The sequence below is a fragment of the Phoenix dactylifera genome, chromosome 4 (assembly GCF_051530095.1).
Source record: "Phoenix dactylifera cultivar Ajwa chromosome 4, Ajwa_hap1_PhDact_Kaust_v1.1, whole genome shotgun sequence".
Classification (NCBI taxonomy): domain Eukaryota; kingdom Viridiplantae; phylum Streptophyta; class Magnoliopsida; order Arecales; family Arecaceae; genus Phoenix; species Phoenix dactylifera.
In genome coordinates this window covers 16270825-16298221 of record NC_143193.1, presented here as the reverse complement: position 1 = coordinate 16298221, position 27397 = coordinate 16270825, and the positions used below count along the sequence as shown (strand labels likewise).

The 27397-nt window shown below is 39.1% G+C and overlaps 1 protein-coding gene across 2 annotated transcripts in view; it reads right to left on the bottom strand.

The window, feature by feature from the left end:
* Positions 1-2564: 2564 nt before the first annotated feature.
* Positions 2565-27397, bottom strand: part of LOC103697425 (putative protein phosphatase 2C 33) — a 34499-nt gene continuing 9666 nt past the window's right edge. For both annotated transcript variants that reach the window (XM_039118905.3, XM_039118906.3), the window contains exons 2-5: positions 11813-12202; positions 11477-11594; positions 3556-3779; positions 2565-3399 (exon numbers count right to left, since the gene is read on the bottom strand). In XM_039118905.3, coding sequence (XP_038974833.3) covers positions 2917-3399; positions 3556-3779; positions 11477-11594; positions 11813-12202 — 1215 coding nt within the window. In that variant the 3' untranslated portion in view covers positions 2565-2916. The remainder of the gene's footprint in view (positions 3400-3555; positions 3780-11476; positions 11595-11812; positions 12203-27397) is intronic.

Sequence of the window (27397 nt, the reverse complement as noted above, 5' to 3'; positions counted from 1 at the left end):
GACGTGACGAAGGTTATGGATATCTCGTCAAACCCCATCGTCCGTCATATGTCAAATTTATACGACTTCCAGTTCGAGATATGGAAAACTCTTTTTCCAAAATGCGTGGCCAAGAATTTATCGAACTCAGTCTCATAAATCACATAGGATCACTCCTAATCTATCAAGGTCGATAGATCCCATCTAGATGCAACTTTATTTCAAAATGAACCTACTGTAACCAATCCGCACTACAAGGATCCGAATGGCTAGGGCCTAAGTTCACATGCTCGTCAAACTACAACAATCTCATAGTAAATAACTGAGGCATCGCAGGTCAAAGGACCAGTCATACAACTGCAGCATAAGTAGTCACTGACATGTGGATAGACATCCATGTGACTACTATCTTTGGTCACGCTCAGTACCTTGTTCTCTAACAAGTACTCGCATAATCACTCCAGTGTCTCTACACCATGGATTCGAGACTCGTCCATCTGACTAAGTGATCTGTGCACTAATGTCAGCGGATTGATCACCGTCCCTCGTGATGGATCCATCGATCACGAGCATTTAGAAATTAATCCCTAATGACACATGCCTCAAATTCTCAACTCCTTGAGAATATGTGTCATCATCTATTAATTTCTTGGACGATTCATGGACACATACAAATATGAATAAAAAATAAATTGTCCAATTTTATTTATTAATAAGTATCAAATTACAAATTTATGCTCCAGATTACAAATATGCATCAGCCACGTTGGCTTCTAGGGCATACTTCTAACAGTTTTGTACTTAGTTAAACGAGTCAGGCATGTTAATAATTATTTTAAAATTTTGTTATATGTTATGAAATCTGAAAAATATGACTGGGCAAATTATGAAAAATCTATTTTGTGTATATGTATGCATTCTCAGCATGGCTATGATCCGTTCTGGCCCCGCCAATGAAGATTATTCGTTGGCCCTGTCGACTTGTATTTATGAAAAACTGGTTTCAACACCATGCCACGAGTGATTAGAATAGTGGATTTGGACACCGTTGCCACCAATGGTTAATAATAGTGGATTTAGCACTTTGTGCAACCCATGTCACTAAGTTACGTAACCATAGCCTATTTATGTTGGAATTCTGGTATCAGAGTTTTTATGAAAATGCTTAGTAAATTTCCAAAAAAAAAATATTATTTCTGATTTATTTTTTAGTTATTATTTTATATTTTGATTAAATATTTGACATTCTTTGATCCCACTCTGGGCTATTTTGTTACTTACCAGGCTAGTGTAGCTCATTATCTTATTTTCTCTATTTTTAGATCTAGAGGCATAATCACATGGAATTGGAGAGTGCATTAGATTTTCTGATGTTTCTTTCAGTTATTGGCATTTTAGATAGACTAGTTAGAATATTTGATTTATGTTGACATATGGTATTTTGAGACTTTGGAAGATTGCTTTGAATAAATTATTGATTAAAAAAATTTAAGGATTTGTTATTACCTTGGATATGATCCATTGCCTTGCATGCTTGCATGGCCCGCCGTACAAGCATGCAGCGTCTGCCACGCTCTGGACAACTTAAAAGGTTTCACTCATTCAACTCCCTTATTTGCATGAAATCAGTACTTTCCAAGTACATAAATATGGGAAAAGAAGTATTATAAGTAGTGGAAAACGTAGGCAAAGTCAAGAAAGAAAAGAGAAAGTAGCATATAACTATCGCAGGGATTGAGCTTTCTGATCTGTAGTACGAGAGCTTGGATCATGGCCTTTATATAGGGAACCTAGACCATGGTATTGAGAACCTAGACCATGGCCCTTATAGAGAGAACAAAAGATAGCTTTCTGATCTACACCGAGAGCCTGAACCATAGCCTTTATTTACAGAGCAAAAGGCAGGCTTCCACATATCCAGCCTGGCCGACATTGCTGAGCCCAGCTCACATTTTGACTAGCCCAAAAGCCCACTTATCCTATTAAAGACCATTTGTTGGACAAGTATTAAATATCTGTATTCGCATTAATTTTTCCACCGTAGGACTAAAGTTTAGTGAACTAGTTAAGACATAAATGCTTTAATGATGAAACTTTTCCAACCAAAAATCAGGAAAAAATGAATAATTAATTATTATCTAACACCAACTCTCAAACATCCAAAATACAAATCTTCTTGAGCCAACTATTCAACTATTCATATTGAGCTTAGCTTTAATGTTACCCCAATCTCTTGCCAATTGTTGCTATTTGCATCCATGCTGGCTTTAAATTTCCCCTCCTAGACTCTCTTATTAAAAGCCTATGCAATCAGACTACAAGAGTAAATACCATAATTTGCAAAGGAGTTTCCTTGGTCAAAAACTACAGTTATCAAAACAAAATATTGTTCGTGATTTAATGTTGCAAATATATAAATTTTTCCTTGGACTATTTTTTAACATGGACTTATAGGAAAATGTGAATCATTGCTTACAATTGGAAAAAGAACTCAGCAAATGAGACTTTTCAACGAGCAGATTTCTTAGTAGGTGTAACATATAAATACTTTAATAGATAAAATGAAATTTAAATAACACTTGTTGTTTGCGTTGCTTATGTCTACCACAAGCAATAAAATAATTTAATAAATAAATAAACCATTAAGGAACAGTATTTTTGACATGAAAAGATCAAAGAATACGGACGTCTAGGTGATGCATAGACCTCCTTAATGACAATTATTATGAACACTAATTACAACAAATCACAGTAACCGAGTTGGGATTTTACAAAAACAGCAATCCTACTCAAGTTGGCATGTGGAATTCGTGGAGAGAACCGGACACGCTAATAAAGCCAGCGCCTGCCCTCCTTTCAAAACAATGGATAATAGGAGTCTCCGCGGCAGACAGCTTCAGTTAGCCCGCAGCGAGTAGCTCAGCTCATCAGTCAAGCTCATTTTCGAGTCTGGGTGCTTGCAGGCTGCTGCTCCACTGCAACAAACCTTGGCAGGGTTATCAGGGTGTTCACTCGAGATACACCGTCTAGGGCAGACCATTCATCACTGTTCATTACTGTGGCATTGCCATCAGAGGGTAGTTGCTTCCTTGGGCTTTCTATATCACGAAGGATCAAAGAGCCTGAACGGGTGGTGCCAGATCGGTCCGTGCTAATCCGAGTAGATAGCTCTTCTTTGCCACTGTCAGCTCCTGGAGCATATGGTGATCCCCTTACTTTCGTCTTGAGGTTGGAGGAATTATTGGATGCATCTGTATCGAGGAATAGGCAGACTACCGCACAATCATCAATTTTGGAGGTTGGATATTTGAGCCTCCAGACTCCAACTGCTGACTCAACAAGGGAATGAGCTGCAGAGGACCGAGCAGGTGCAGAGGAGACAATGTCTACCACTTCTTTGTTAGACAAGACATCCCACACCTGTGAGAACAAGGGAGCATAAGTGGCATGTAAGAATTGCAGTTGGGAAAAGACAGCACTATTCAATGTAGCTCTTCAGTTTCACCTAAGGGTCAGTATAAAGACCATATAAGCAAAAACAAAATGGCAGTAACAAATTTATGCTTCAAGCCTCACCCCATCAGTGGCCAACACAATGAACTCATCCCTTTTAGTGATGTGTCTATAAGAAATTTCCGGAACAGAAATTAAACCAAAATCCTTCAGACAAAAATCTCCAAAAGCCCGTGCCATAGCCAAGCCCGGGGAGTCATTGTTTGGCAGCCAAACCCGAGCCACCTCTGGCTCATTCTGAAGAGCAAAAACGCGGCCCCTGCACTTCCTGATTCTCTCGGCTTCCCCTGCAAAACAACTCTTCAGATTCTTAAGACATGCTGCATTTGAAGGTTTCCTCTTAAATCTATTGAGACATAACATTTTGCTTTCCAGAAACAGAACATTCAGATTAATAAGCATTCGCAATCGTTGAGTTACGAGAAATCCACTCTCACTCAAAGATAAGTACTTCTAATTAGAAAATTGGAAAAGTTGAAGTACATCCTTTTTGTCTACAAGAATATATCCTGCATCTACATATCCATCAGCATAAATATACTATTGACAAACAAAAATTTAATTCTGCATGAGTTAAAGAGTTATGAACCACCAAGACACTGGGATTCCGTCAACAGAATTTCTATACTATATTGTGATTTTACTTGAAATATATAATACAAGTTTTACAGATTATTAAAGCTGCCATCTCGTTCTCCTTACCAGGGTATGATAGAATTTTGAAGCAGATAGTGGAATGGGGTGTTAATGGACTATTAATGGACTATAGTTTACTCAGAATAAATACATATTCCTATACAGAAACATACACATACACGTACACATATACATATACATATATACATCCAGACATATAAAGAATCTTGTTAGTAAAATAGGAATACCTGTTAGCCAGAAATATGAGGGCTCAACAATTTACATGACGAGCGGTAGAACTGAAGTTCACCATAGCAAATGCACGCTAAGCAAACTTCCCATGTATTTGGTACGGGCCTAACAGATCACAGATCTCCGTTGGTTTCAATTCAAAGCCAAATCTACCAAATGCGAAATTTCCATACTCCTATATGCTACCAAAAGGCAAGTATTCTTTTGTCTACCTTCACGTTTTGGCCTCATTACAAGTTACATAAAATTTTCAAAAACTCCTTTCCTTAAAACAGTTGGAATGCAGGCTGAACTCCGCTTTAAAACACAAGCTTTTGTGTAGAAGATCACAATTCAAAGAAAAACCATCAAACTAGACTAACAGAGTACCAACATGAAGTTACTTGGGTTGTATGGAGGTTGACTCTATGCATCATACATAGCCTTCCCAAAGATAACATAGAAAGTAAATTCCTGACTGTGATTGCTAACATGATCTTTGCCTTCCTCCAGTGCTGAATCTAATTAAATTCTTGAAGATCACATTGCATGATATATGGTGGGAGATCTATAAGAAACTAAGGAATCTTCAAACCAGTATCAAGATTAAACAATTGTTCCTAAGATGAATTGCCACGTTATCAGTATCCTTACCATGAAAAGGGATTTCATTATTGGATGTGAAAACAGGTGATTTTCTCCTTGATGAAGACCTACCCTGCTTTAGGCCATTGAAACTCATCATCTCATGAAGTGACTTCTGTCTTATTTTTCTACTCATACCCTATTCTTTTGATCCCTGAAAGTAATCCTAGCCAAAGATGTATTAAGCTTATGAAAATCATCTAGACAAAAGGTAGCTATAACAAGATGTATTTAGCTATAATAGCAAGCACAACCAAAATATAACCTTAACAAAATTACAGCAACTGAGCAGAACATTCATATGTTTCATTGATTCAGACACTTCATGACATGAAGTAATGAAGGAAAAGCTAATGATCTAGATTATTTTAATAATCTGGAAACCTTTGCAAACAAAATCGACAAGGCTAAGCCATCAATTTTGTGCTAGAATTAGATAATTTTATCAGCAATCATTGATAAAGTGATATTCTGAAAATCCTAGCTTCATCTTACCTATTGCTATTGTGTCCAATCCTATCAATCATGAGTCTATGAGTCTGCCCTCCATTCAGAACCAATTAAACCATGCCCACCTCACAAAAACTATCTTTGGACCCTCCCCAGAACCAGCCACCCTCTATTCTATTTTGAGAATTGGTGCAGTGGAGACAAATGAAATCAAATGGAAAAAGGAGAGGGAAAAGTAAAGAAAGAATGTCAAAATAGGCTAATTCCAAATCTGTTTTCTCCTTATCCAGATGAATCATCACAAGTGAAGAGGCATTATTTAGCAAATGAAGTGATCTATGTGACTACCAATTCCAAAGCATATCTAAGATGTGCACTAGTATACTACAATGATGTTGACCTGTGTGTCATATGTGTCAATCCATATCAATGTGTATCAGCTCATATCAATGCATATCCCTTTAATACTCATTAATACAGCTATATGAGCATGTATGCTCGATATAAACTTGTATGCAATCATCCTAATTAGCCTCCATTAATACTCAACACGGTACAAATCCCTTCTATTGATTTTCTAATTATTGGCAATATAATAAGCTTTCTATAGACTGAATATCGTAATGATAAAATACCATATATCAGAGAGTTTAAAACACAAAAATAGTTTTCACGTCTATTGTTTGTTTGCTAACACAAAAGATAGTTTTGACGTCTATTCTCTAAGAAATATTCTTGAATCTATGAAAAGTGCATACTAAATTGCAAGAATTCAAAACATCTAAGATGAATTATAATCCTAAATTTCTATGAATTAGTCGAAAACCATGACTATTTAAGTTGAAATATGACTATAAATTAATATGAACAATCAAAGTTTTTTTTTTTAATGAATAACTTGGCAGATTTTGGTGCGTTAATTGCAAATATTTCATCACACTTGGCTCTTTGGCATGGGTTCATCATCATCGCCATCATCATCATTATCATCATCATCCATCAAATACAGGGTCAGTTATAAAGCTAGCTTCATTGAGGGATTGAGCAAATTTCACAACCACCAATATGTTAGCCTTACATGACTCCGAAATTTGTAGCTAATTCCTAATTAAGGCAAATCTAGACAAAAGTGGGCCACCATGACCTATGGTCTATTTACATATACAAAGTACCATACTATTTGCAGTTTAAGATTATGCAATCAACAGGTAACTCTCCAAATTCACTTGGACTAGTAAAAAGCTATAAAAAGTCAAGGAATGCAATCCCATTAAGATTATAAAAACAAATCTTATAGATGATTAGTATCCTAAACTCAAAGCTATCATGAAGGAAAAAGAAGAGAAAAGTTAATGTTTTCATTTCAGTTATGAGATAGGGAGGGTTAGCCTTGGGACAATGTTTAAGGTTGCTCCATTATGACCTAAGGTTCATGGGTTCGAAACATGAAAACAGCTTGTCTGCACCAAGTGTAACCACGCTATCCGCTAAAATTTGTCCCTTTTTTATGTATTTACCCTGTTGAACTTGAGGTTTTTAATTATAGTGATTTATTCCAATCCAAGACATAAACAAAGACAGGTAATCTTTCTTAAAAAACTTTCTTTTCTAAAAGGAAGACCCATGTAAGAATAAAAGATCTATTTTAACATGACATGGATCTCTCCATATCTCTTCTTTCTGTATATTTCTGACTCATGTTTACGAGATGATAAAATAAAATAACAATTAAAAAAAGTTCAAACGATTAAATTAACAAGTTTTTGGCTCCCAAATATCCAATTGATCCATTAATTTCTTGTAATGGACTCTAATTATTCTTTGACATATAAGCTAGGAGTTGTTGATGTTTTTCCAAAATTATTCGTAAACCTCTTTGGGATAAAAAACTCTTTAATGCAATTTCTCGGAGGGAGAAATTCACTTTTTTATTTTGTTGATAGAGGGTTCATGATTATGAATCATGAATAGAAGTAGGATAAAAAACTAGATTTGGAGAAAAAAATAAAATGTAATTACCCAAAACTTCTAACTCTTATTACAGGTAGAACTTATGTCATCAAAGAAAACACAATTCTTTTTAGTCTTTTCTTTTTTGATTATGATGAACTAAATAATTGTTCACTACAAATAGCTGAATTTAGTACTCTACTTTATTAATGTTTTGAATTTTGACATCTTACTATAAATTTCATTGTTGTCAGCATTGACATGTAGAACAAGACTCTCTTTTTATCCGATTAATCAATTTTTCAAAAGATCTATCAAATCTGGAATGAATTATTTATCGCAGAATATTCGATTTTTCCTTCAAGTTCAATTGGAACGGATTCACAGTAAGATAGTTCCTCTTCATATGTTTTGCATTGCTAATCAAATCTTGAATAGATTTGACACAAGGAACTCCATAAATTTGACATACACTTTTTCATGTGCTATGTACCAAAAACCATCAATTTTATTGCCCTTCTCGCAACAACCACCTTCAATTGATGCTTTTTGAAAAGCCTCGGCATTTCTCTCTCTCCACTTAAACCATATTTCTATTGATCTGTCTGCATTTGATTTCTTTCCTCTTCATCCATTTAAGCTGTAACCTTCTCTGACAAACCATTCTTGCTTTAATCTCATAAGTTTCATTTAAATAATATCATATATATTAGTCTAGATGTGTGTGAGAAAATCTACTACCACTAATATTCTATATCATATTTGTTTTAATATCAAAATAATTTTATACACAATATTGTCCACAATAGATGTACCTCCCACTATTCTTTCACATATAGAATCAAAAAGGGAATCGCTCTAGATAGATCACCCCCCCCCCCCCCCCCCCGGGGAACAAAACAAAGGAAAACTAATAATTCAACCCTCAAATAAAAAACCTATTAATTCAGGCCACCCTAAGTCTTTCCATCAAAATTTGACCAAGTAGATAAACTCCATCTAACACGTTTATATCCCACCCTCATTTCCAAACTCCAGTAAATCTAATGTATTCTGCGCCTACTACTTAACACATGTGAAATACAGATAAGAAAAAAATCAGATGCCTGCATATGAAGATCTAAGATGCATAAGATACATGTCCACAAGGATGCAAGCGTGCAGCAATTGTGGACCTGCCGGAATCCACGATAATCTTGACATGAACCATGATACTGATGATTTGATTGATAACACACTTCAGTGGGAATGTAAGTGCGTGAAGCAATCAAATAAAAAATTAAAAAAATGCTGAATCCAACATACACAAACTCAGAATTCTAGCATCATCAGATTCAGACTGAATATGGATCTGAAGCAAATTTACAGAGACAGGTTCAGATTTATTCTCTGTCAAAATTGGTAAGTACTGAATAACATTGCGCTTAGTACATGACAAGACATTAGATATTTAAGCAATATTTACAAATGTGTAAAACAAACACAAAGGTTGATATTTACAGCATTACATACATTAATATTCATATTTCTAGAATCTCATTATCGCAATGTGTGAAGCAATTGGCAAATTCAATAAAATATCTAATTCATCACATAGCTACAAAATCAACTCCCTCGATAAGAATAAAGGCGAAAAAATAACCAACAAAATTACTTTGAATGTCAATAATAAATAAGTTACTGAAGTGAGAGGGTAAGAGTCTTGGCAAGATGTCGAAATTCATTCTAAAATATGCATGTTTTCATTTCTGCAATTAACTAATGAGAATTGTCGTCTAACAGTGAAAGACTCTTACTCCTTGCCACACATATTAACCAGAAAATCATCACTCAAGCAGCTTTCTTCAATGATATGTAGTAGTTACTCTATAGCTTAATAACGGTCAACGGCAACTTGGAAGGCTGATCTTCTTTGTTATCCCAAAATTCTATAAAAGCTACAGGTACCTCAACTAACTTAACTGATAACTTCAAGTACATCAAATTACGAACAAATGATTATCTTTATAAAGACAGTGATAACACAAGCCCAATATGATGTCACAATATGCACATGAAGATAAGGACAAAATCTCCTACTGTACATAAAGATAACATTCTATTCATTAGCACTATGATAACCATAACCATTAAGCATTATCCTAAGTATTCGGGTTTCTGGATCCACATTTGCCAAAAATTCCTAGACCATCTCTGATGTAATTTCAAGCTTTTCCATATTTTTTGTCAAAACCTCCATCTATGTCACCCTAGACCTTCCCCTTCTCCTACATCCTTCAACAGAAACTAAAGTACCTTTTCTTACAGGAGCCCTTTCAGATCTTCAATGCACATACCCAAACTATCTCAATCAGTTCTCTAACATTTCATCAGCACTAACACCCATTTATGATTGTTATCTTGTTTGTGCTCTAGTAACAGAGATTTTGCTGGTAAATCCTTTTCCTTGTTATCCCCTTAACCTAAGCAAACATTGGTCACTTTAAATACAGACTAAACTTTGCTTCAGAATGTGGAGCAATAATACCATAATCCGCATGCTAAGTCACAAGGCTGAAGAAGAATTAGATTAAGTTTCCTTCTGTACCCATAACGAACACACTTTCCTTTAGCATCCCACCTCTTTGTCAAATATTATACAAAAATACTGGTCCAAAACTATTCAAGTTGTGTTTGGTGCAGTTGGCTTCAATATCACATGCTTCAAAACCCATACAAGTCCATGCAATAAGGTCATACATGGACTTTATCAACTTTCCAAGCAGCATCACATGCAAATTATATGATCTCATATTGTGTGACATATCAAACTAACCACTTCAAGAGAGGTGCTAGAAACAAGTTGCTTATAACTCTACTATGTATAAGATTCTCAAGAAGTATGTTCGCTGCAACCCCCTTCATCCATCTATCAATAACCCTCAACAAGTAACAAAACCCAAACAACCCGGAAAGCACTGGAGGGCTCACATTTTTCACAGACATGTATCTAAAAGGAACACAACCTGCTTACTCGTCCAACATTAACTCTAGTAAATAGGCCCAGTTTGGATGATAAGAGCAATCTGTGGATGACGTCAGAGAGTGATCTCCTCCACAGAGGAGATAGAAGGGACAAAATTGGGGGAGCTTGGTGGTGGCCTGCAATCCTAGTTTTTAAGGGAAATGCGTCACCTTGGAAATGAAATATATTATTTCTGAAATTCAGGAATGAGAAAAACAATGAGCCAGCTGGATCCTCATCTAACTATTACTTCTTTTATATTGAAAAAGGAAGCCTCCACAGATCACAACTTATCCATGGACAACTCCTTTCATTGTCCAAAGGGGGTCTTATCCACATCCTATTCCAGAATAGATGGCACTGAATCTAGCATTCCAATACACACTCTGTCCATCGGTTATGCCTCTAACCTCATGTCTTCTCATCAACTTCCACTCAATTTCTGATCTCCAATATGCCATATCTTTCATTTCCTTCCCATGCCAATATCCCTCACTTTACTACAAAGAAACTCAACCCAATTCATAAGATCCAAGCCTTCCTGCATAACCCCTATCTCCACAGAGGTATTGTTATTGTTACCATTAAGGTTCTCATTCTAGGAAGTGCTATTGCATTGGAACTCAGATACGAGCATATAAAAACAGAGCTGGTTAGAAAAAAATTACAAATGTTCTTTTTCCACGAATAAGGGCAGTTCACTTTCATACCCTGAAAAGATTTTAATACATACGGTTTAGAAATTGTTAGTTCCAGATTGGCATCAGGGACATAAAAACAACATAAAACCTAAACTGGTAAGAAGAAACAAAGCTCCTAGTGTCCAATACACAAATTAAATTATCACTAATAAAAAAAACTTTTCCCATTGTGTTCCTACAGACAGTAGTCCTGAAATAGAAGAAAAAATTGAGCATGTCAACAGTGATGTAGTCATATAGAGAGAAACAGCAGCATGGTTTAGCACCACATAAAAGCAGATGCAGATAAAGCTCTCAACAGAAACCAAAATATTGAAAATCTTAGATAGAAACATATATGATAAAAAAAAGTGAGGGAGAAACCTACTAGGTAGATTAGGTTTAAGGTCCACAGTCAATTGAACAGCAATCAAGCAGTCATTTTGATCTCTGGTACCCAGTACAGCTCTTGAGTCCCCCACATTCCCAATTACAAGATCTTGGCCCTACATAATAAGCAGCAACACATCTCCATTAAAGTCAGAGAACTCAATTTATTTATTTTTCAGAAAAGTGGCTTTTTCATTTCTTTTTTATATGAAATACCTTGATAAGGAACATTCGTTCGAATCCAACAACATTTGCTTCCATGCAATAATTCTTAGATTTCTTCCATGCAATATTTGCTTCAATGCACACTATTTTATTCGGAAACTATTCTTACCTGTTTGACAAGGGTGACTGCTGTTGTACCACTGCAAAAGCAATCAATGTTTGTATGCAGTTTCAGTTCTTTATCCATAACTTTGAAAGCCTTCAGGAATGACTCCTTCAGTGTTGTAAAGATCTCTGGATGCTTATCTTTCTCTTCAATGACTGTGGAAACCCCAGGCTCGTCATCTAGGCATATAGATGAAGTTTCTTCTGAACTCATGCTTCCTGAATGGCTAATAATAGTGCTCTCTCTACAATCATCACTTCCTACGTTTACTTCCCAATGAGCACTCAGCTTCAGAGGTAGAGAATCTCTTACTCTCCTTGCAACCATATGGCCATATGGTCCATGACCATCAAAAACCCCGCAAAAGACTGTGTCTGTTCTTGAACCAAAATTCTGCAAACAGAAGATTCAAAGTTAATTAAACAATGTGAGCATCATCTATTCCCGAAAAACATCATGCAAAACAGTCAAAAAGACAACAAAGTGACCAGGTCATTCATTTGTACGGCATGTGCAAATAAATTGTTGACAAGTGGTGGAACAGAAGAAAATGCAACATCCATAGATGGGGAACCCTATGTTGAGGAAGATCTAAATCAAAACCTTCGAGACAACGAGTATATCACAAAGCAAGAAAGGAAAAAACGGATCACACACAATATTTATGTGGTTCGGCAAGATTTGCCTACGTCCACGGTGAAGGCAGCAAACTAGAAATTCAGTATGTAACAGGAGATTACAAAGTTTTGTTTTTTCTTTTGCTCACAAACCCAAATCCCCATACACCCTGTTTTCTTTCCTCTGTTTGTTTTTTGTGCCGCCTCTTATCTCCTTAACCCGTCCTACTCTAACCCTACAACATATATATATATATATATATATATATATATATATATATATATATATATATGACCCGGGTTAAAACTGGGTAAAGAAACCAACCCAAATAAACTGGGTTTACATGGGTTTGAAACAAAAGAAACCAAATAAAATAAGGAATCTGCAGTTGCTGCTGCATCTGGGTTGAAATCAAGACATGCTCAACAAATCTCCACCTTGGCTTAAATTTTGACCAGCCATAGAACACATCTGAAACTCCTCTAGCTGTCTTCACTTCAGCCCTTCCGGGCTCTCAGGTACTAACAACACCAATCAAGTCCAAGCAATGCTTGAACTTGACTATTGGAAGGGGCTTAGTCATCATATCTGCTGGATTCTCTGCTGTAGCAATCTTCGTCACTGCAATAGTACCCAGAGAAATAACATTCCGAATAAAGTGAAGTCTAACATCAATGTGTTTGGTCCTCTCATGGTACATCTGATTTTTGGTTAGATGTATAGCACTCTAGCTGCCACAGTATACAGTAGTCAACTCCTGTTGTAAGCCCAAATCACCAACCAAACCTCTCAGCCAAATAGCTTCCTTCACTGCCTCTGTAACTGCCATATACTCTGCTTTAGTAGTAGACAAGGCAACTGTAGACTGTAATGTTGCCTTCCAACTAATGGCACAACCAGAAAGTGTGAAGACATAACCTGTCAAAGACCTCCTCCTATCCAAATCCCCAGCATAATCTGAATCAACATAGCCAATAACACTACCAAAAGTGTCACTGCCTCTCTCATATACTAAGCTAACATCTGTAGTACCCCTCAAATAACTAAGTATCCATTTCACGGCCTCCCAGTGAACTTTTCCAGGTTGATCCATATATCTACTCACCATACTCATTGCATGTGAAATATCTGGCCTAGTGCATACCATAGCATACATAATGCTACCCACTACACTAGCATATGGAACACGTGACATGTGTTCCTTCTCTTCCTCAGTTTGTGGTGACATAGTAGCTGAAAGCCTAAAATGAGATGCAAGTGGAGTGCTCACATGTTTGCAATCTTGCATGCCAAAGCGTTTAAGTACCTTTTCAAGATATCTTTTCTGTGACAAATACAATCTGCCCGCTTTTCGATCCCTGTGTATTTCCATACCAAGTATCTTCTTTGCAACACCCAAATCTTTCATTTCAAACTCACCACTAAGCTGAGCCTTCAACTGACGGATCTTAGACATGCTTTTAGCGGCAATCAACATGTCATCTACATACAGCAATAAGTAAACAAAAGAGCTATCTGTAAGTTTTCTATGATAGACACAGTTGTCATACTCACTTCTAGAATATCCAGTGTTAATCATAAATGTATCAAACTTTTATACCACTGTCTAGGAGACTGTTTCAGGCCATACAATAATTTCTTCAGCAAACACACATGGTCTTCCTTACCTTGAATAACAAATCCCTCAGGTTGATGCATGCAAATCTGTTCCTCTAACTGGCCATGTAAAAAAGCAGTTTCAACATCAACTGCTCAAGCTCCAAGTCAAATATGGCAGTTATGGCAAGTAACATCCGAATTGAGCTATGTTTCACAACAGGAGAGAACACTTCATTGAAGTCAACACCCTCCATCTGAGTATAGCCCTTAGCCACTAATCGTGCTTTAAACCTAGCATCTTCCACTCCTGGAGTTCCTTCCTTTTGAAGACCCATTTGCATCCCACAATCTTCTGGCCCTTAGGCGGTTTCACAAGCTCCCAAGTACGGTTACTGTGAAGAGATTCAATCTCCTCACACATGGCAACTGTCCATTGTGATGAATCTTCACTAGTAATGGCCTCCTGATAAGTACATGGTTCTTGAATCTCAATACTCTCAGCCGCACTAAGAGCATATGCAACCAAATCTGCATAACCATACTTCTGTGGTGGCTTCACCTGCCTTCTTTGTCTATCCTTAGCAATACTATACTTTTGTGTCGGATCCCTGTCATCTGAAACTTCCACCTCTTCCTCATGCTGCGGAAGTGGATCACTACCTTCCTCAAACTCTGAAGCTTCTGCATCAAACTCCACCTGCTTGTCAACACCATGATCTACCATAGTATCCAAACACTCCTTTACAGGCTTCAGCATAGCTGACTCATTAAAAGTCACATCCCTACTAACAATTAACTTGAAGCATTTTGAATCAGAACACCATAATCTGTAACCTTTCACTCCATCTGCATATCCTAGAAATATGCACTCCACTCCTTTGCTCTTGGCTCAAGTTTACCATCATTTACATGAGCATATGCAGAACAACCAAATATCCTCAAATCAGCATAACTAGCAGGAGACCCATACCATACCTCTTCAGGAGTTTTACAATCAATAGCCGTCGATGGAGACCTATTGATCAAGTAGCAGGCAGTATTCACAGCTTCAGCCCAGAACCTTTTGGATAGGCCAGCATTAGACAGCATACACGAGCCTTCTCCAAAATAGTTCTATTCATTCGTTCTGCAACCCTGTTTTATTGTGGTGTTTTCCTAACTGTGTGATGTCTCACAATACCTTCATCCTCGCAGAACTCATTGAAAGCATCTCCATAGAATTCCATGCCATTGTCAGTTCTCAAGCGCTTGACAAGCTTACTAGTCTGCTTCTCAATCATCACTTTCCACTTTCCACTGCTTGAACTTTACAAAGACATCATTCTTATGCTTCAAAATAAACACCCATACCTTCCGAGAGTAATTATCAATAAAAGTTAGCATATACCGAGCACCACTCAATGAGGGAACTCGAGAGGGACCCCAAAGATCTGAATGGATATAATCCAAGGTACTTTTAGTTCTATGAATAGCAGTGCTAAACTTTACCCTGCATTGTTTTCCAAACATGCAATGCTCGCAGAAGTCTAATTTTCCAATTTTTATGACCACCTAGCAAGCCCTGTTTGCTCAGCACAGCCATACCCCTCTCACTCATATGCCCCAGTCGCATATGCCATAACTATGTAGTAACTGAATCTGAAGTCGATGATAATACTGCAGCAGCTCCACCTGTAACTGTACTGCCCTGCAGTAAATAGAGGCCATTCTTCATCATTCCCTTCATCACCACAAGTGCACCCTTTGAGATCTTCATAACTCCACCTACACCCTTATAACTACAGCCATTGGAGTCAAGCGTACCCAAGGAAATTAGGTTCTTTTTCAGCTCTGGAACATGTCTGACATTAGCCAGAGTTCTCACCATACCATCATACATCTTGATTTTCACTGACCCTATCCCAACAACCTTACAGGCCACATCGTTTCCCATAAGAACTTTGCCTCCATTAATTATTTCTTAGGTGGCAAACCAATTCCTATTGGGACACATATGATAGGAGCATCCCGAATCAAGAATCCATTCACTGCTCACGATATCAGTAGTAACAGAGAGAACATCAGCACTATCAAACTCTTCCTCTGCATAACTGGCAGCATTACTAGAATCAGATTTTTCTTTTCCTTTTTCCTTTCCTCTACGCTTTGGACAATCTCTTCTCATGTGTCCTTCCTTGTGACAGTGGAAACATTTAAATTTTCTAGTCTTAGACCTAGACTTTGATCGACCCCTATTACCTGGACCATTTTCTTTTTGCTCTTCCCCTTACAAACAAACCCTCACCTGAACTTCCTTCTCTACTCTCAAACACCCTTCTCTTCAACTCCTTAGAGTTTAGGGCTGCCTTAACATCCTCCATGGAGAGGCTATCTCTACCATATATAATGGTACCAACAAAGTGCTCATATGAGGGCGGCAAAGAACACATCAAAATAATAGCTTGGTCCTCATCATCAATTTTCACATCAATATTTTTCAGTTCAAGAATAGTTCTATTAAACTCATCAAGGTAATCTTTCATAGACATACCTTCTAGCATCTGGAGCGTGAAAAATCGTTTCTTCAGATACAAACGATTCGTAAGGGATTTCATCAAATAGAGGCTCTCCAATCTTTTACATACTTCAGCAGCAGTCTCCAGATCTGCAACTTCGCGCAACACCTCATTGCTCAGACACAAAATAATCGCGCTATGTGCCTTACCAAGCAGATCTTGTTTTTTATCTTCGCTCATGGTCGCGGGTAATGCAGTTCTTGTTAGATGTATGCCCTAGAAGCCAATTTTGGCTGACACATTATTAATTCTAGGACATAATTTGTACTTGACTCTATTATTATTGAATAAATGAAAGGCATCTTTTTCATTCATATTATTATTGTGTCTATGAATCGTCCAAGGAATTAATAAAATGATGCATATTCTCAAGAGTTGAGAATTTGAGCCATGTATCATTAGTGATTAATTTCTGAACGCTCCTGATCGATGGATCATCACGAGGACGGTGATCGATCCGATGAGATCAGTGCACAGATTACTTTCCTTATGGATGGACGAGACTCGAGTCCACAGTGTGGCGACACTGAAGTAATAGTGCAGGTGCTTGTTAAGAACAAGGGTACTGAGCGTGACCAATACAAGAAGTCACTTGAATGTCTATCCACTCGTCAGTGACTTGCTTGATGTTGCAGTAGTGTGACTGGTCCTTTGACCTGCGGTGCTTCAGCTACTCACAGTGAGGTTATTGTAGTTTGATTGCACACATACATGGTCTCTAGCCATATGGGTCCATGCAGTGTAGATTGGTTGCAGTAAGTTCACTGTAGGAGTAGGATATGCACCTATAAGGAATCTATCGACCTTGATAGATAAGGAGAGATCCTATGTGATTTATAAGACTGAGTTCGTAAGACCTCGGCCGGGGCAGTATGCACAGTGGAGAAAGAGTTTTCCACTCTCGAACTTAAGTCGAATAAATCTTCACATATGACAGACGATGGGGTTTGACGAGTTATCCATGACCTCCGTCCTGTAGGGATCCACGATAGTAGGACTGTATCACATGATAACTGCACCTAGAGGTTCACCATTCTATTCTGCTGGGTAGCCACTATATGCTGCTAGGTGTCACTGGTGGATGGTGGGACTCATAGAAATTATCTTGATGATCGATAAACCCTAATGAGTTGAGTTGGAATCGTTCCAATCCATTGAAAGAAGTTTTCAATGATATTATGATAGAAATCATAATATATCTCACTACCAGTCAGAGTAGAACCTATGGGGTCACACACACTAGAAATATTGACCGATTCGATGGTTGAATCGTGATTAGGAATCACAAGTAATCAATTCGATTGATATTCAGTTGAAGAAGGAACAAAGGGAATTAATTAATTGGACTTGAAACAAGAGTCCTACTTCGAGTAGGATTCCTAGAGTCCTAATTGGATTAGGACTGGGAATCCTAGTTGGAGTAGGACTGGGATTCCTACTTGGAATAGGATTCCTACAATCCTAATGAGATTAGGAGTTTTGAATTAAAATCGGATTCCTACTTGGAGTAGGATTCCTAGAGTCCTAATCAGATTAGGACTTCGAATTCAAATAGAGTCCTAATTGGATTAGGACTAAAATTAAATATATCCTAATTTGGATTAGGATTTCTTAAGTCACAATTAATTATTAATCTAATGAATCAATAAGACTCCTAATTGGATTAGGATTGAAGAGTTCAATTGAGTCAAAATTGATTTAAGTTCTAATTGGATTAGGACTTACCTAGATTGGATCCAAATTGGTTCACCCTTGGGCTAAGCCTAATTGGATTAGGGCTAAACCACATTAGGGCCTCCCAATCCTCATTAGATGAGGATTAGGGCAACATGAGAGGGAGGGGCTCACGCCCCTCCTCCTTTGATCCCTTGGTGCGGCAACAAGAGGGGCCGGCGCCCCTCTTGGTAATACATCAAGGGCTCCTAACTTGTAGGAGCCCTAGATGTTATAAAAAGAGGAGGCTTTGGGGCTGACCTAATAGATGAGAAGCTCCTCCTCTTGCTGCCGTACGCCCTCCCCTCCTCTCCTTGTTTCATCCGCAAGCAAGAAGAAAAGAAGAAGCCTTGGCGGCCTCCTCCCCTTCCCTTCCTTCATCCAACGCAGGGAAAAGAAAGGCTGCAGTAAGGGCTTTGGTTCTTCTTCAAGATCCCTCCTTCTTCTTCCTCCTCTCAAACACAATCAAGGGTTGATTGAAAGAGAGGAAATCAGCCATCAAAAGAAGTCTTTGCAAGGGAGCTAGCACCCCGGGAAGACAAGAGAGCTTTGATCGGATCACTGCTTCGTGTGGATACCCGTAGAGGCCGGACACTTGAACGGCTTCAAGCGAACCCTCTTCCTAAAACCACGAACTCAGATTTGCGGTGATCGTCTACCCGCACAAGGTGAAGATCTGATCTTCTAAAGTTATTAAAAGTTTTTAATCCTTACCTAACTACGAACGGTTATCAAACGATGTTCATGCGATGAACGTCGATCCCGCACATGCTCCTTCCGCTACCATCTGATTTTGTTTTTGAAATATCAGCGGCATGGGCGAGCTCACAACAGTGGTATCAGAGCCTAGGTTTCGTAGATTAAGGTAAGAATTAATTATCTAAAGGCATCTTAGATCTGAAAATTGAAGGATTATGCGTGCTGAAAATTTCTGCATGCAGATTTTTCAAGGTTGCTGAATTTTTGCATGCTGATTTTTATGTGATAAGATGATGATTCTAATTGCATTGTTAATGAGATTACAAAGTTTAGAATCATGATTAGCATGATCAGCAACCTATGTCATAACATAATCAATTAATTCTCAGATCTGAAAATTATAATTGATGCATATGGTGATGATCATAGGATTCAAACCCTTTTGGTATTAAATGTAAAGACCTGCGATGTGATCTGCAATGTCATGTAATTTTTCAGATGCTTGCATGCATCTTATTTGATGTTTTGAGAGGCTTGCGTGCCTCCTAAAAGAAGATGTAATTTATTATTATTTTTATTTTACATCTGGTTGTATTTCTGTGATGTGATGTACGTCAACGATCAAGTTGAAGACAAGGCATGAGATGAACAGGGGTCTAAGCGGTTGATGGCGATTGGATCAAGAGTTGGTCAAGGATCGAATCAAGGAGGCTTGGAACCAATTCAAGAGTTGAAGACCAATTGATCGATTGACGTGCATGTGCTTGTAATACGACCTAATTAGAATCCATGATCATCACCCATTTAAAGTTTAGCTTTAATTATTGCTGCGATTATAACTGCCTGCAATGTGCCGTTTGCATGTGATGTGAATGAGAGTTGGGTAGATAGGGTTACATGTGATGTAGCAAACCCAATTGAGACCTAAATTAAAACCTCCTCAATCAAGTCGAGAGTGAACCGACATGAGCAAGTCATATTAGATTAATTGATCTAATTGGTGTCTAGGAAAGCATGAAAGGTGGTTACTTAATTAGGACCTTACTCTCTGAGTAAGGGGAGCCTCCCACCTGCTTACCTGGCCAATTGTTCGATTACCTCTTATGAAAAGCTCAAGTTGCAAACACTAAGACCTGATTAACCAATATTAAGTCAATAGGTCTTCCACTGTAGTAGAGCTGCTAAGGTCTTTCTGATGTTGATTTGTCTCGGCTGGACACAGTGGTCAAGTTGCATCGGGGGGCTGGACCTCTCTATAAACATGAGATGTTGTAGGGTAAAGGTGGGGTTGGGCACCAATAACTGTTAGGTGAGGGCCCAATGACGACTTTATTCCTACGGTTATACGGTGGGTCTGACTTAACTAAGAAATGGGACCAATAACTGTTAGGTGAGGTTTTCATGGCTTAGAGACCAAGTTACACTGCAACATGCTTGAGAAGCATTGTACAAGAGTTGTACATTCATCAATCTATGTGTCACCAATAACTGTTAGGTGAGGTGGCATGTAAATCGGTGGGACCGCAGTACCCACTAGAAACCCTAGTCGTGTGGGATTTCCGTTTTCCTACCAGGGGAGTGTGAGGGATTCGAGAAAATAGTGGGAGTTACATTTGTTCTAAAAGACCTTAGAACAGATTAGGATCAAGTACAAAAGTCTAACTAGAATCTTTACTCTCTGCAGATCATAATGTCAGCCTCAAACCCTTTGACCCGTATTCTTGAGACCAACCGATTGACCGGTACCAATTACAGAGACTGGCTTAGGAATCTCAAAATTGTTCTGAGTTGCGAGAAAATAGGCTATGTGCTCGACAATGACATCCCCGCATTACCAGCACGTCCGACCGCTGATCAGCGTACGACGCATGAGAAGTGGACAGACGATGACACTAGGGTCAAGTGCTATATCATGGCATCCATGTCCAATGAACTACAATGCCAGCATGAAAATATGAAGACTGCTAGGGACATACTGGCACACCTGCAAAAGTTGTATGGTGAGCAGAGTCGCACAGCTCGTTTTGAAGTATCCAAGAGGCTCTTCAAAGCAAAGATGCGCGAGGGGCAGTCCGTCCATGATCACGGTCTGACTATGATCAAGGACCTAGAGGAGCTTGAGAAGCTCGGTATGAACATGCACAAGGAATTGCAAGTTGATCTGATCCTTCAATCCCTTTCTAATTCATTTGGTCAGTTTATAGTAAACTACCATATGAATAAGATTGAATGCACTAAGACTGAACTAATAAATATGTTGGTAACTGCTGAGGGAGCCTTGAAAGGTTCAAGGGGCGATGTCCTTGCTGCTGAGTTGACTTCTGGTTCCAAGAGAAAGTCTACTTAGAAGAAAAAGAAGCCTGCTAAGAAGCAGAAGAAAGACAAGAAGCCAAAGAAGGAAGTTCAAAAGAAAAGGGCCAATGACAAAGGAAAATGTTTCCACTGCAATGTCGACGGCCACCGGAAGAGGAATTGTCCTTCATATCTCGAGAGCCTGAAGAACAAGAAAGGTGACATACCTTCAGAAGGTATGGACTTGCTCATAATTGAAACTAATCTAACGGTTTTTTCTACTTCTAGTTGGGTTATAGATTCTGGTTCTAGTGCTCATCTATGCACTACCATGCAGGGTCTAAAGAAAAGTAGAAGGCTGACGGAAGGTGCAGTAACCCTTCAGGTTGGCAACGGGGCAAAAGTTGCTGCTGTGGCTGTGGGCACCTACCATCTGCGACTACCGTCTGGTTTTAGTTTATTACTTAGAGACTGCTATTATGTACCTGTTGCTAGCAGAAATTTGATTTCTGTTTCATGTCTAGCACAGGAAGGTCATGTTTTTACATTTGACAAAGACTGCTGTTCTATTTATTTAAGAAATAAAATAGTCGCACGTGGTTTTATGATTGACAGTCTCTATCATTTGCATATGGATGTATCTATAAATGTGTCTGAGCAAGAAGTGAGTGCCAAAGGATCCAAAAGATCCAGAGATGAGATAAACCAAAAATATTTGTGGCACCTCAGGCTTGGCCATATTGGAGAGGACAGAATGAACAAAATGGATAAAAATGGGCTTCTCGGCTCATTGACTTCCGAGTCATATCCAGTTTGCGAATCCTGTCTTCAAGGAAAAATGGCTAGATTGCCCTTTGTAGGACATGGGGAGAGGACCACTGAAATACTTACCCTAGTACATACAGATGTATGTGGCCCATTCGATGTGCTAGCCAAGGGACGTTATTCATACTTCATTACCTTTACCGATGATTATTCACGGTATGGGTATGTGTATCTTATGAGACACAAATCTGAATCTTTTGAAAAGTTCAAAGAATTCAGAAATGAAGTAGAAAAACAAACTGGAAAACCCCTTAAGGCTCTTCGATCAGATCGAGGAGGAGAATACCTTAGTGGAGAATTCCGGGACTATCACAAGGACAATGGCATAGTCTCACAATGGACACCTCCTGGTACACCTCCACTCAACGGGGTGTCAGAGAGGAGGAATCGGACCCTATTGGATATGGTCAGGTCCATGATGAGCTTCACTGATCTACCGATGTTTCTTTAGGGAGATGCCTTACTTACTGCAGTATATCTACTTAATAGAGTTCCCTCTAAATCCGTTCCTACCACACCGTATGAGATATGGCATGGTAAGAAACCAAGTCTTGGTCATCTCAAGATTTGGGGATGTCCGGCCCACGTCAAGAGACTACAGGCAGACAAACTAGAGGCTAGGACCATAAGTGCTCGTTTTATAGGATATCCTAAAGAGTCATTAGGATACAATTTTTACGTCTCAGAGGATCACAATGTGTTTGTGAGCCGTCATGCCATCTTCTTGGAAAACCAGTTTATCCTTGATAGAGGCAGTGGAAGGAAAATTGAGCTTGAAGAGAAAGTCTCTGAAAAGCAACGAGTCATGGATCTATCGAACCCATTAATACAGAGCCAGTACACGATGTCCCTCAACCACCTCGCAGATCAAGTAGGGTCTCCCATCCTCCCGATAGATACTTAGGTATACTAGAAGAGGATACCGAGGAAATGTTCCTAGTGGGAGATAGGGATCACATACAGGATCCCAAAACCTACAACGAGGCGATATCTGATGTCGATTCTGAGAAATGGTTGGAAGCTATGAAGTCAGAATTAGACTCCATGCATTCTAACCAAGTTTGGACCTTAGTAGATCCACCAGAAGGTATTGTACCTATTGGATGCAAATGGATCTACAAAAGGAAGATAGGTTCAGATGGTGAGGTAGAGACCTATAAGGCAAGGCTTGTGGCGAAAGGGTATAATCAACGCGAAGGCATTGACTATCAGGAGACCTTTTCACCTGTAGCCATGCTGAAATCATCCGAACATTGCTTGCCATTGCAGCATTTCATGATTATGAAATCTGGCAGATGGATGTGAAAACTGCTTTCCTAAATGGATATCTTGAAGAAGATATCTATATGGAACAGCCTTTGGGTTTCACTTCCAGTGATAGAGATCACAAAGTCTGCAAGCTGCAAAGGTCCATTTATGGACTAAAGCAAGCATCTCGGAGTTGGAACGCTCGTTTCGATGACGCAATCCAAACGTTTGATTTCATCAAAAACGAGGAGAAATCGTGTGTTTACAAAAAGGTTAGTGGGAGTGCTGTCGTATTTCTCGTACTGTACGTGGACGACATCCTCCTGATAGGGAATGATATTCCCATGCTAACCTCGGTCCAGGTATGGTTGTCAAAAAGAGTTCTCTATGAAAGACCTTAGAGAAGCATCCTATATTTTGGGAATAAAGGTCTATAGAGATAGATCTAAAAGGATGCTTGGCCTATCACAGAAAATGTATATAAAGGAAGTGCTGAAAAGGTTCAGCATGGAAAACTCCAAAAGGGGTCTTTTACCCCTTAGGCATGGAATTCATCTCTCCAAGAAGATGTGCCCCAACACATCTGAAGAGATTCAACGCATGAGCAAGATTCCCTATGCATCAGCAATAGGGAGCCTCATATATGCCATGCTATGTACACGACCTGATATAACTCTTGCTGTGAGTGTCACAAGCAGATATCAGTCAAATCCAGGTGAAGAACACTGGACAGCTGTGAAGAATATTCTTAAGTACTTGAGAAGAACTAAAAATTTATTCTTGGTTCTTGGAGGATCATCAGAGTTGAAGGTAGAAGGATACACAGATTCAGACTTCATGACTGATGTCGATGATAGGAAGTCAACATCTGGATATGTGTTCTTGTGCAATGGTGGTACGGTGAATTGGAAGAGTTCTAAACAACCGATCATTGCTGATTCTACTATGGAAGCTGAATACATCGCCGCCTCTGAAGCTGCTAAGGAAGGCTTCTGGTTCAAGAAATTCATTGCGGAATTGGATGTAATGTCATCAGATGCCATAACACTCTACTGCGATAATAATGGCGCCATAGCTCTTGCTAAGGAGCCAAGGTCTCATCAGAAGTCCAAGCATATAAAGCGGCGCTTCCATCTCATACGCGACTATGTTGAGAAGAAGTATGTCGAAGTGCAGAGAGTAGACTCTACGGACAACGTGGCAGACCCGTTCACTAAACAGCTAAGTCAGCAAAAGACTGAAGTCCGCCTTGAGAAGATGGGACTAAAATATATGACTGATTGGCTTTAGTGCAAGTGGGAGATTGTTAGATGTATGCCCTAGAAGCCAATTTTGGCTGACACATTATTAATTCTAGGACATAATTTGTACTTGACTCTATTATTATTGAATAAATAAAAGGCATCTTTTTCATTCATATTATTATTGTGTCTATGAATCGTCCAAGGAATTAATAAGATGATGATGCATATTCTCAAGAGTTGAGAATTTGAGCCATGTATCATTAGTGATTAATTTCTGAACGCTCCTGATCGATGGATCATCACGAGGACGGTGATCGATCCGATGAGATCAGTGCACAGATTACTTTCCTTATGGATGGACGAGACTCGAGTCCACAGTGTGGCGACACTGAAGTAATAGTGCAGGTGCTTGTTAAGAACAAGGGTACTGAGCGTGACCAATACAATAAGTCACTTGGATGTCTATCCACTCGTCAGTGACTTGCTTGATGTTGCAGTAGTGTGACTGGTCCTTTGACCTGCGGTGCTTCAGCTACTCACAGTGAGGTTATTGTAGTTTGACTGCACACATACATGGTCTCTAGCCATATGGGTCCATGCAGTGTAGATTGGTTGCAGTAAGTTCACTGTAGGAGTAGGGTATGCACCTATAAGGAATCTATCGACCTTGATAGATAAGGAGAGATCCTATGTGATTTATAAGACTGAGTTCGTAAGACCTCGGCCGGGGCAGTATGCACAGTGGAGAAAGAGTTTTCCACTCTCGAACTTAAGTCGAATAAATCTTCACATATGACAGACGATGGGGTTTGACGAGTTATCCATGACCTCCGTCCTGTAGGGATCCACGATAGTAGGACTGTATCACATGATAACTGCACCTAGAGGTTCACCATTCTATTCTGCTGGGTAGCCACTATATGCTGCTAGGTGTCACTGGTGGATGGTGGGACTCATAGGAATTATCTTGATGATCGATAAACCCTAATGAGTTGAGTTGGAATCGTTCCAATCCATTGAAAGAAGTTTTCAATGATATTATGATAGAAATCATAATATATCTCACTACCAGTCAGAGTAGAACCTATGGGGTCACACACACTAGAAATATTGACCGATCCGATGGTTGAATCGTGATTAGGAATCACAAGTAATCAATTCGATTGATATTCAGTTGAAGAAGGAACAAAGGGAATTAATTAATTGGACTTGAAACAAGAGTCCTACTTCGAGTTGGATTCCTAGAGTCCTAATTGGATTAGGACTGGGAATCCTAGTTGGAGTAGGACTAGGATTCCTACTTAGAATAGGATTCCTACAATCCTAATGAGATTAGGAGTTTTGAATTAAAATCGGATTCCTACTTGGAGTAGGATTCATAGAGTCCTAATCAGATTAGGACTTCGAATTCAAATAGAGTCCTAATTGGATTAGGACTAAAATTAAATATATCCTAATTTGGATTAGGATTTCTTAAGTCACAATTAATTATTAATCTAATGAATCAATAAGACTCCTAATTGGATTAGGATTGAAGAGTTCAATTGAGTCAAAATTGATTTAAGTTCTAATTGGATTAGGACTTACCTAGATTGGATCCAAATTGGTTCACCCTTGGGCTAAGCCTAATTGGATTAGGGCTAAACCACATTAGGGCCTCCCAATCCTCATTAGATGAGGATTAGGGCAACATGAGAGGGAGGGGCTCACGCCCCTCCTCCTTTGATCCCTTGGTGCGGCAACAAGAGGGGCCGGCGCCCCTCTTGGTAATACATCAAGGGCTCCTAACTTGTAGGAGCCCTAGATGTTATAAAAAGAGGAGGCTTTGGGGCAGACCTAATAGATGAGAAGCTCCTCCTCTTGCTGCCGTACGCCCTCCCCTCCTCCTCTCCTTGTTTCATCCGCAAGCAAGAAGAAAAGAAGAAGCCTTGGCGGCCTCCTCCCCTTCCCTTCCCTCATCCAACGCAGGGAAAAGAAAGGCTGCAGTAAGGGCTTTGGTTCTTCTTCAAGATCCCTCCTTCTTCTTCCTCCTCTCAAACACAATCAAGGGTTGATTGAAAGAGAGGAAATCAGCCATCAAAAGAAGTCTTTGCAAGGGAGCTAGCACCCCGGGAAGACAAGAGGGCTTTGATCGGATCACTGCTTCGTGTGGATACCCGTAGAGGCCGGACACTTGAACGGCTTCAAGCGAACCCTCTTCCTAAAACCACGAACTCAGATTTGCGGTGATCATCTACCCGCACAAGGTGAAGATCTGATCTTCTAAAGTTATTAAAAGTTTTTAATCCTTACCTAACTACGAACGATTATCAAACGATGTTCATGCGATGAACGTCGATCCCGCACATGCCCCTTCCGCTGCCATCTGATTTTGTTTTTGAAATATCAGCGGCATGGGCGGGCTCACAACAGTTCTACCCTCCAGTGCCTTCACAAGACCCTATTGAACCAGCAGTGCCCGCATCTTCACACGCCACATGCTGAAATCGTTTCTCCCATCAAACTTCTCTACTTCGTATTTCGTCGCCATCGCAAAACAGTCTTCAATCAAGGATAATCCGGCTCTGATACCAATTTGTTAAGGAAGATCTAAATCAAAACCTTCAAGACAACGAGTATATCACAAAGCAAGAAAGGGAAAAACAGATCACACACAATATTTACGTGGTTCGGCAAGATTTGCCTACGTCCACGGTGAAGACAGCAAACTAGAAATTCAGTATATAACAGGAGATTACAAAGTTTTGTTTTTTCTTTTGCTCACAAACCCAAATCCCCATACACCCTGTTTTCTT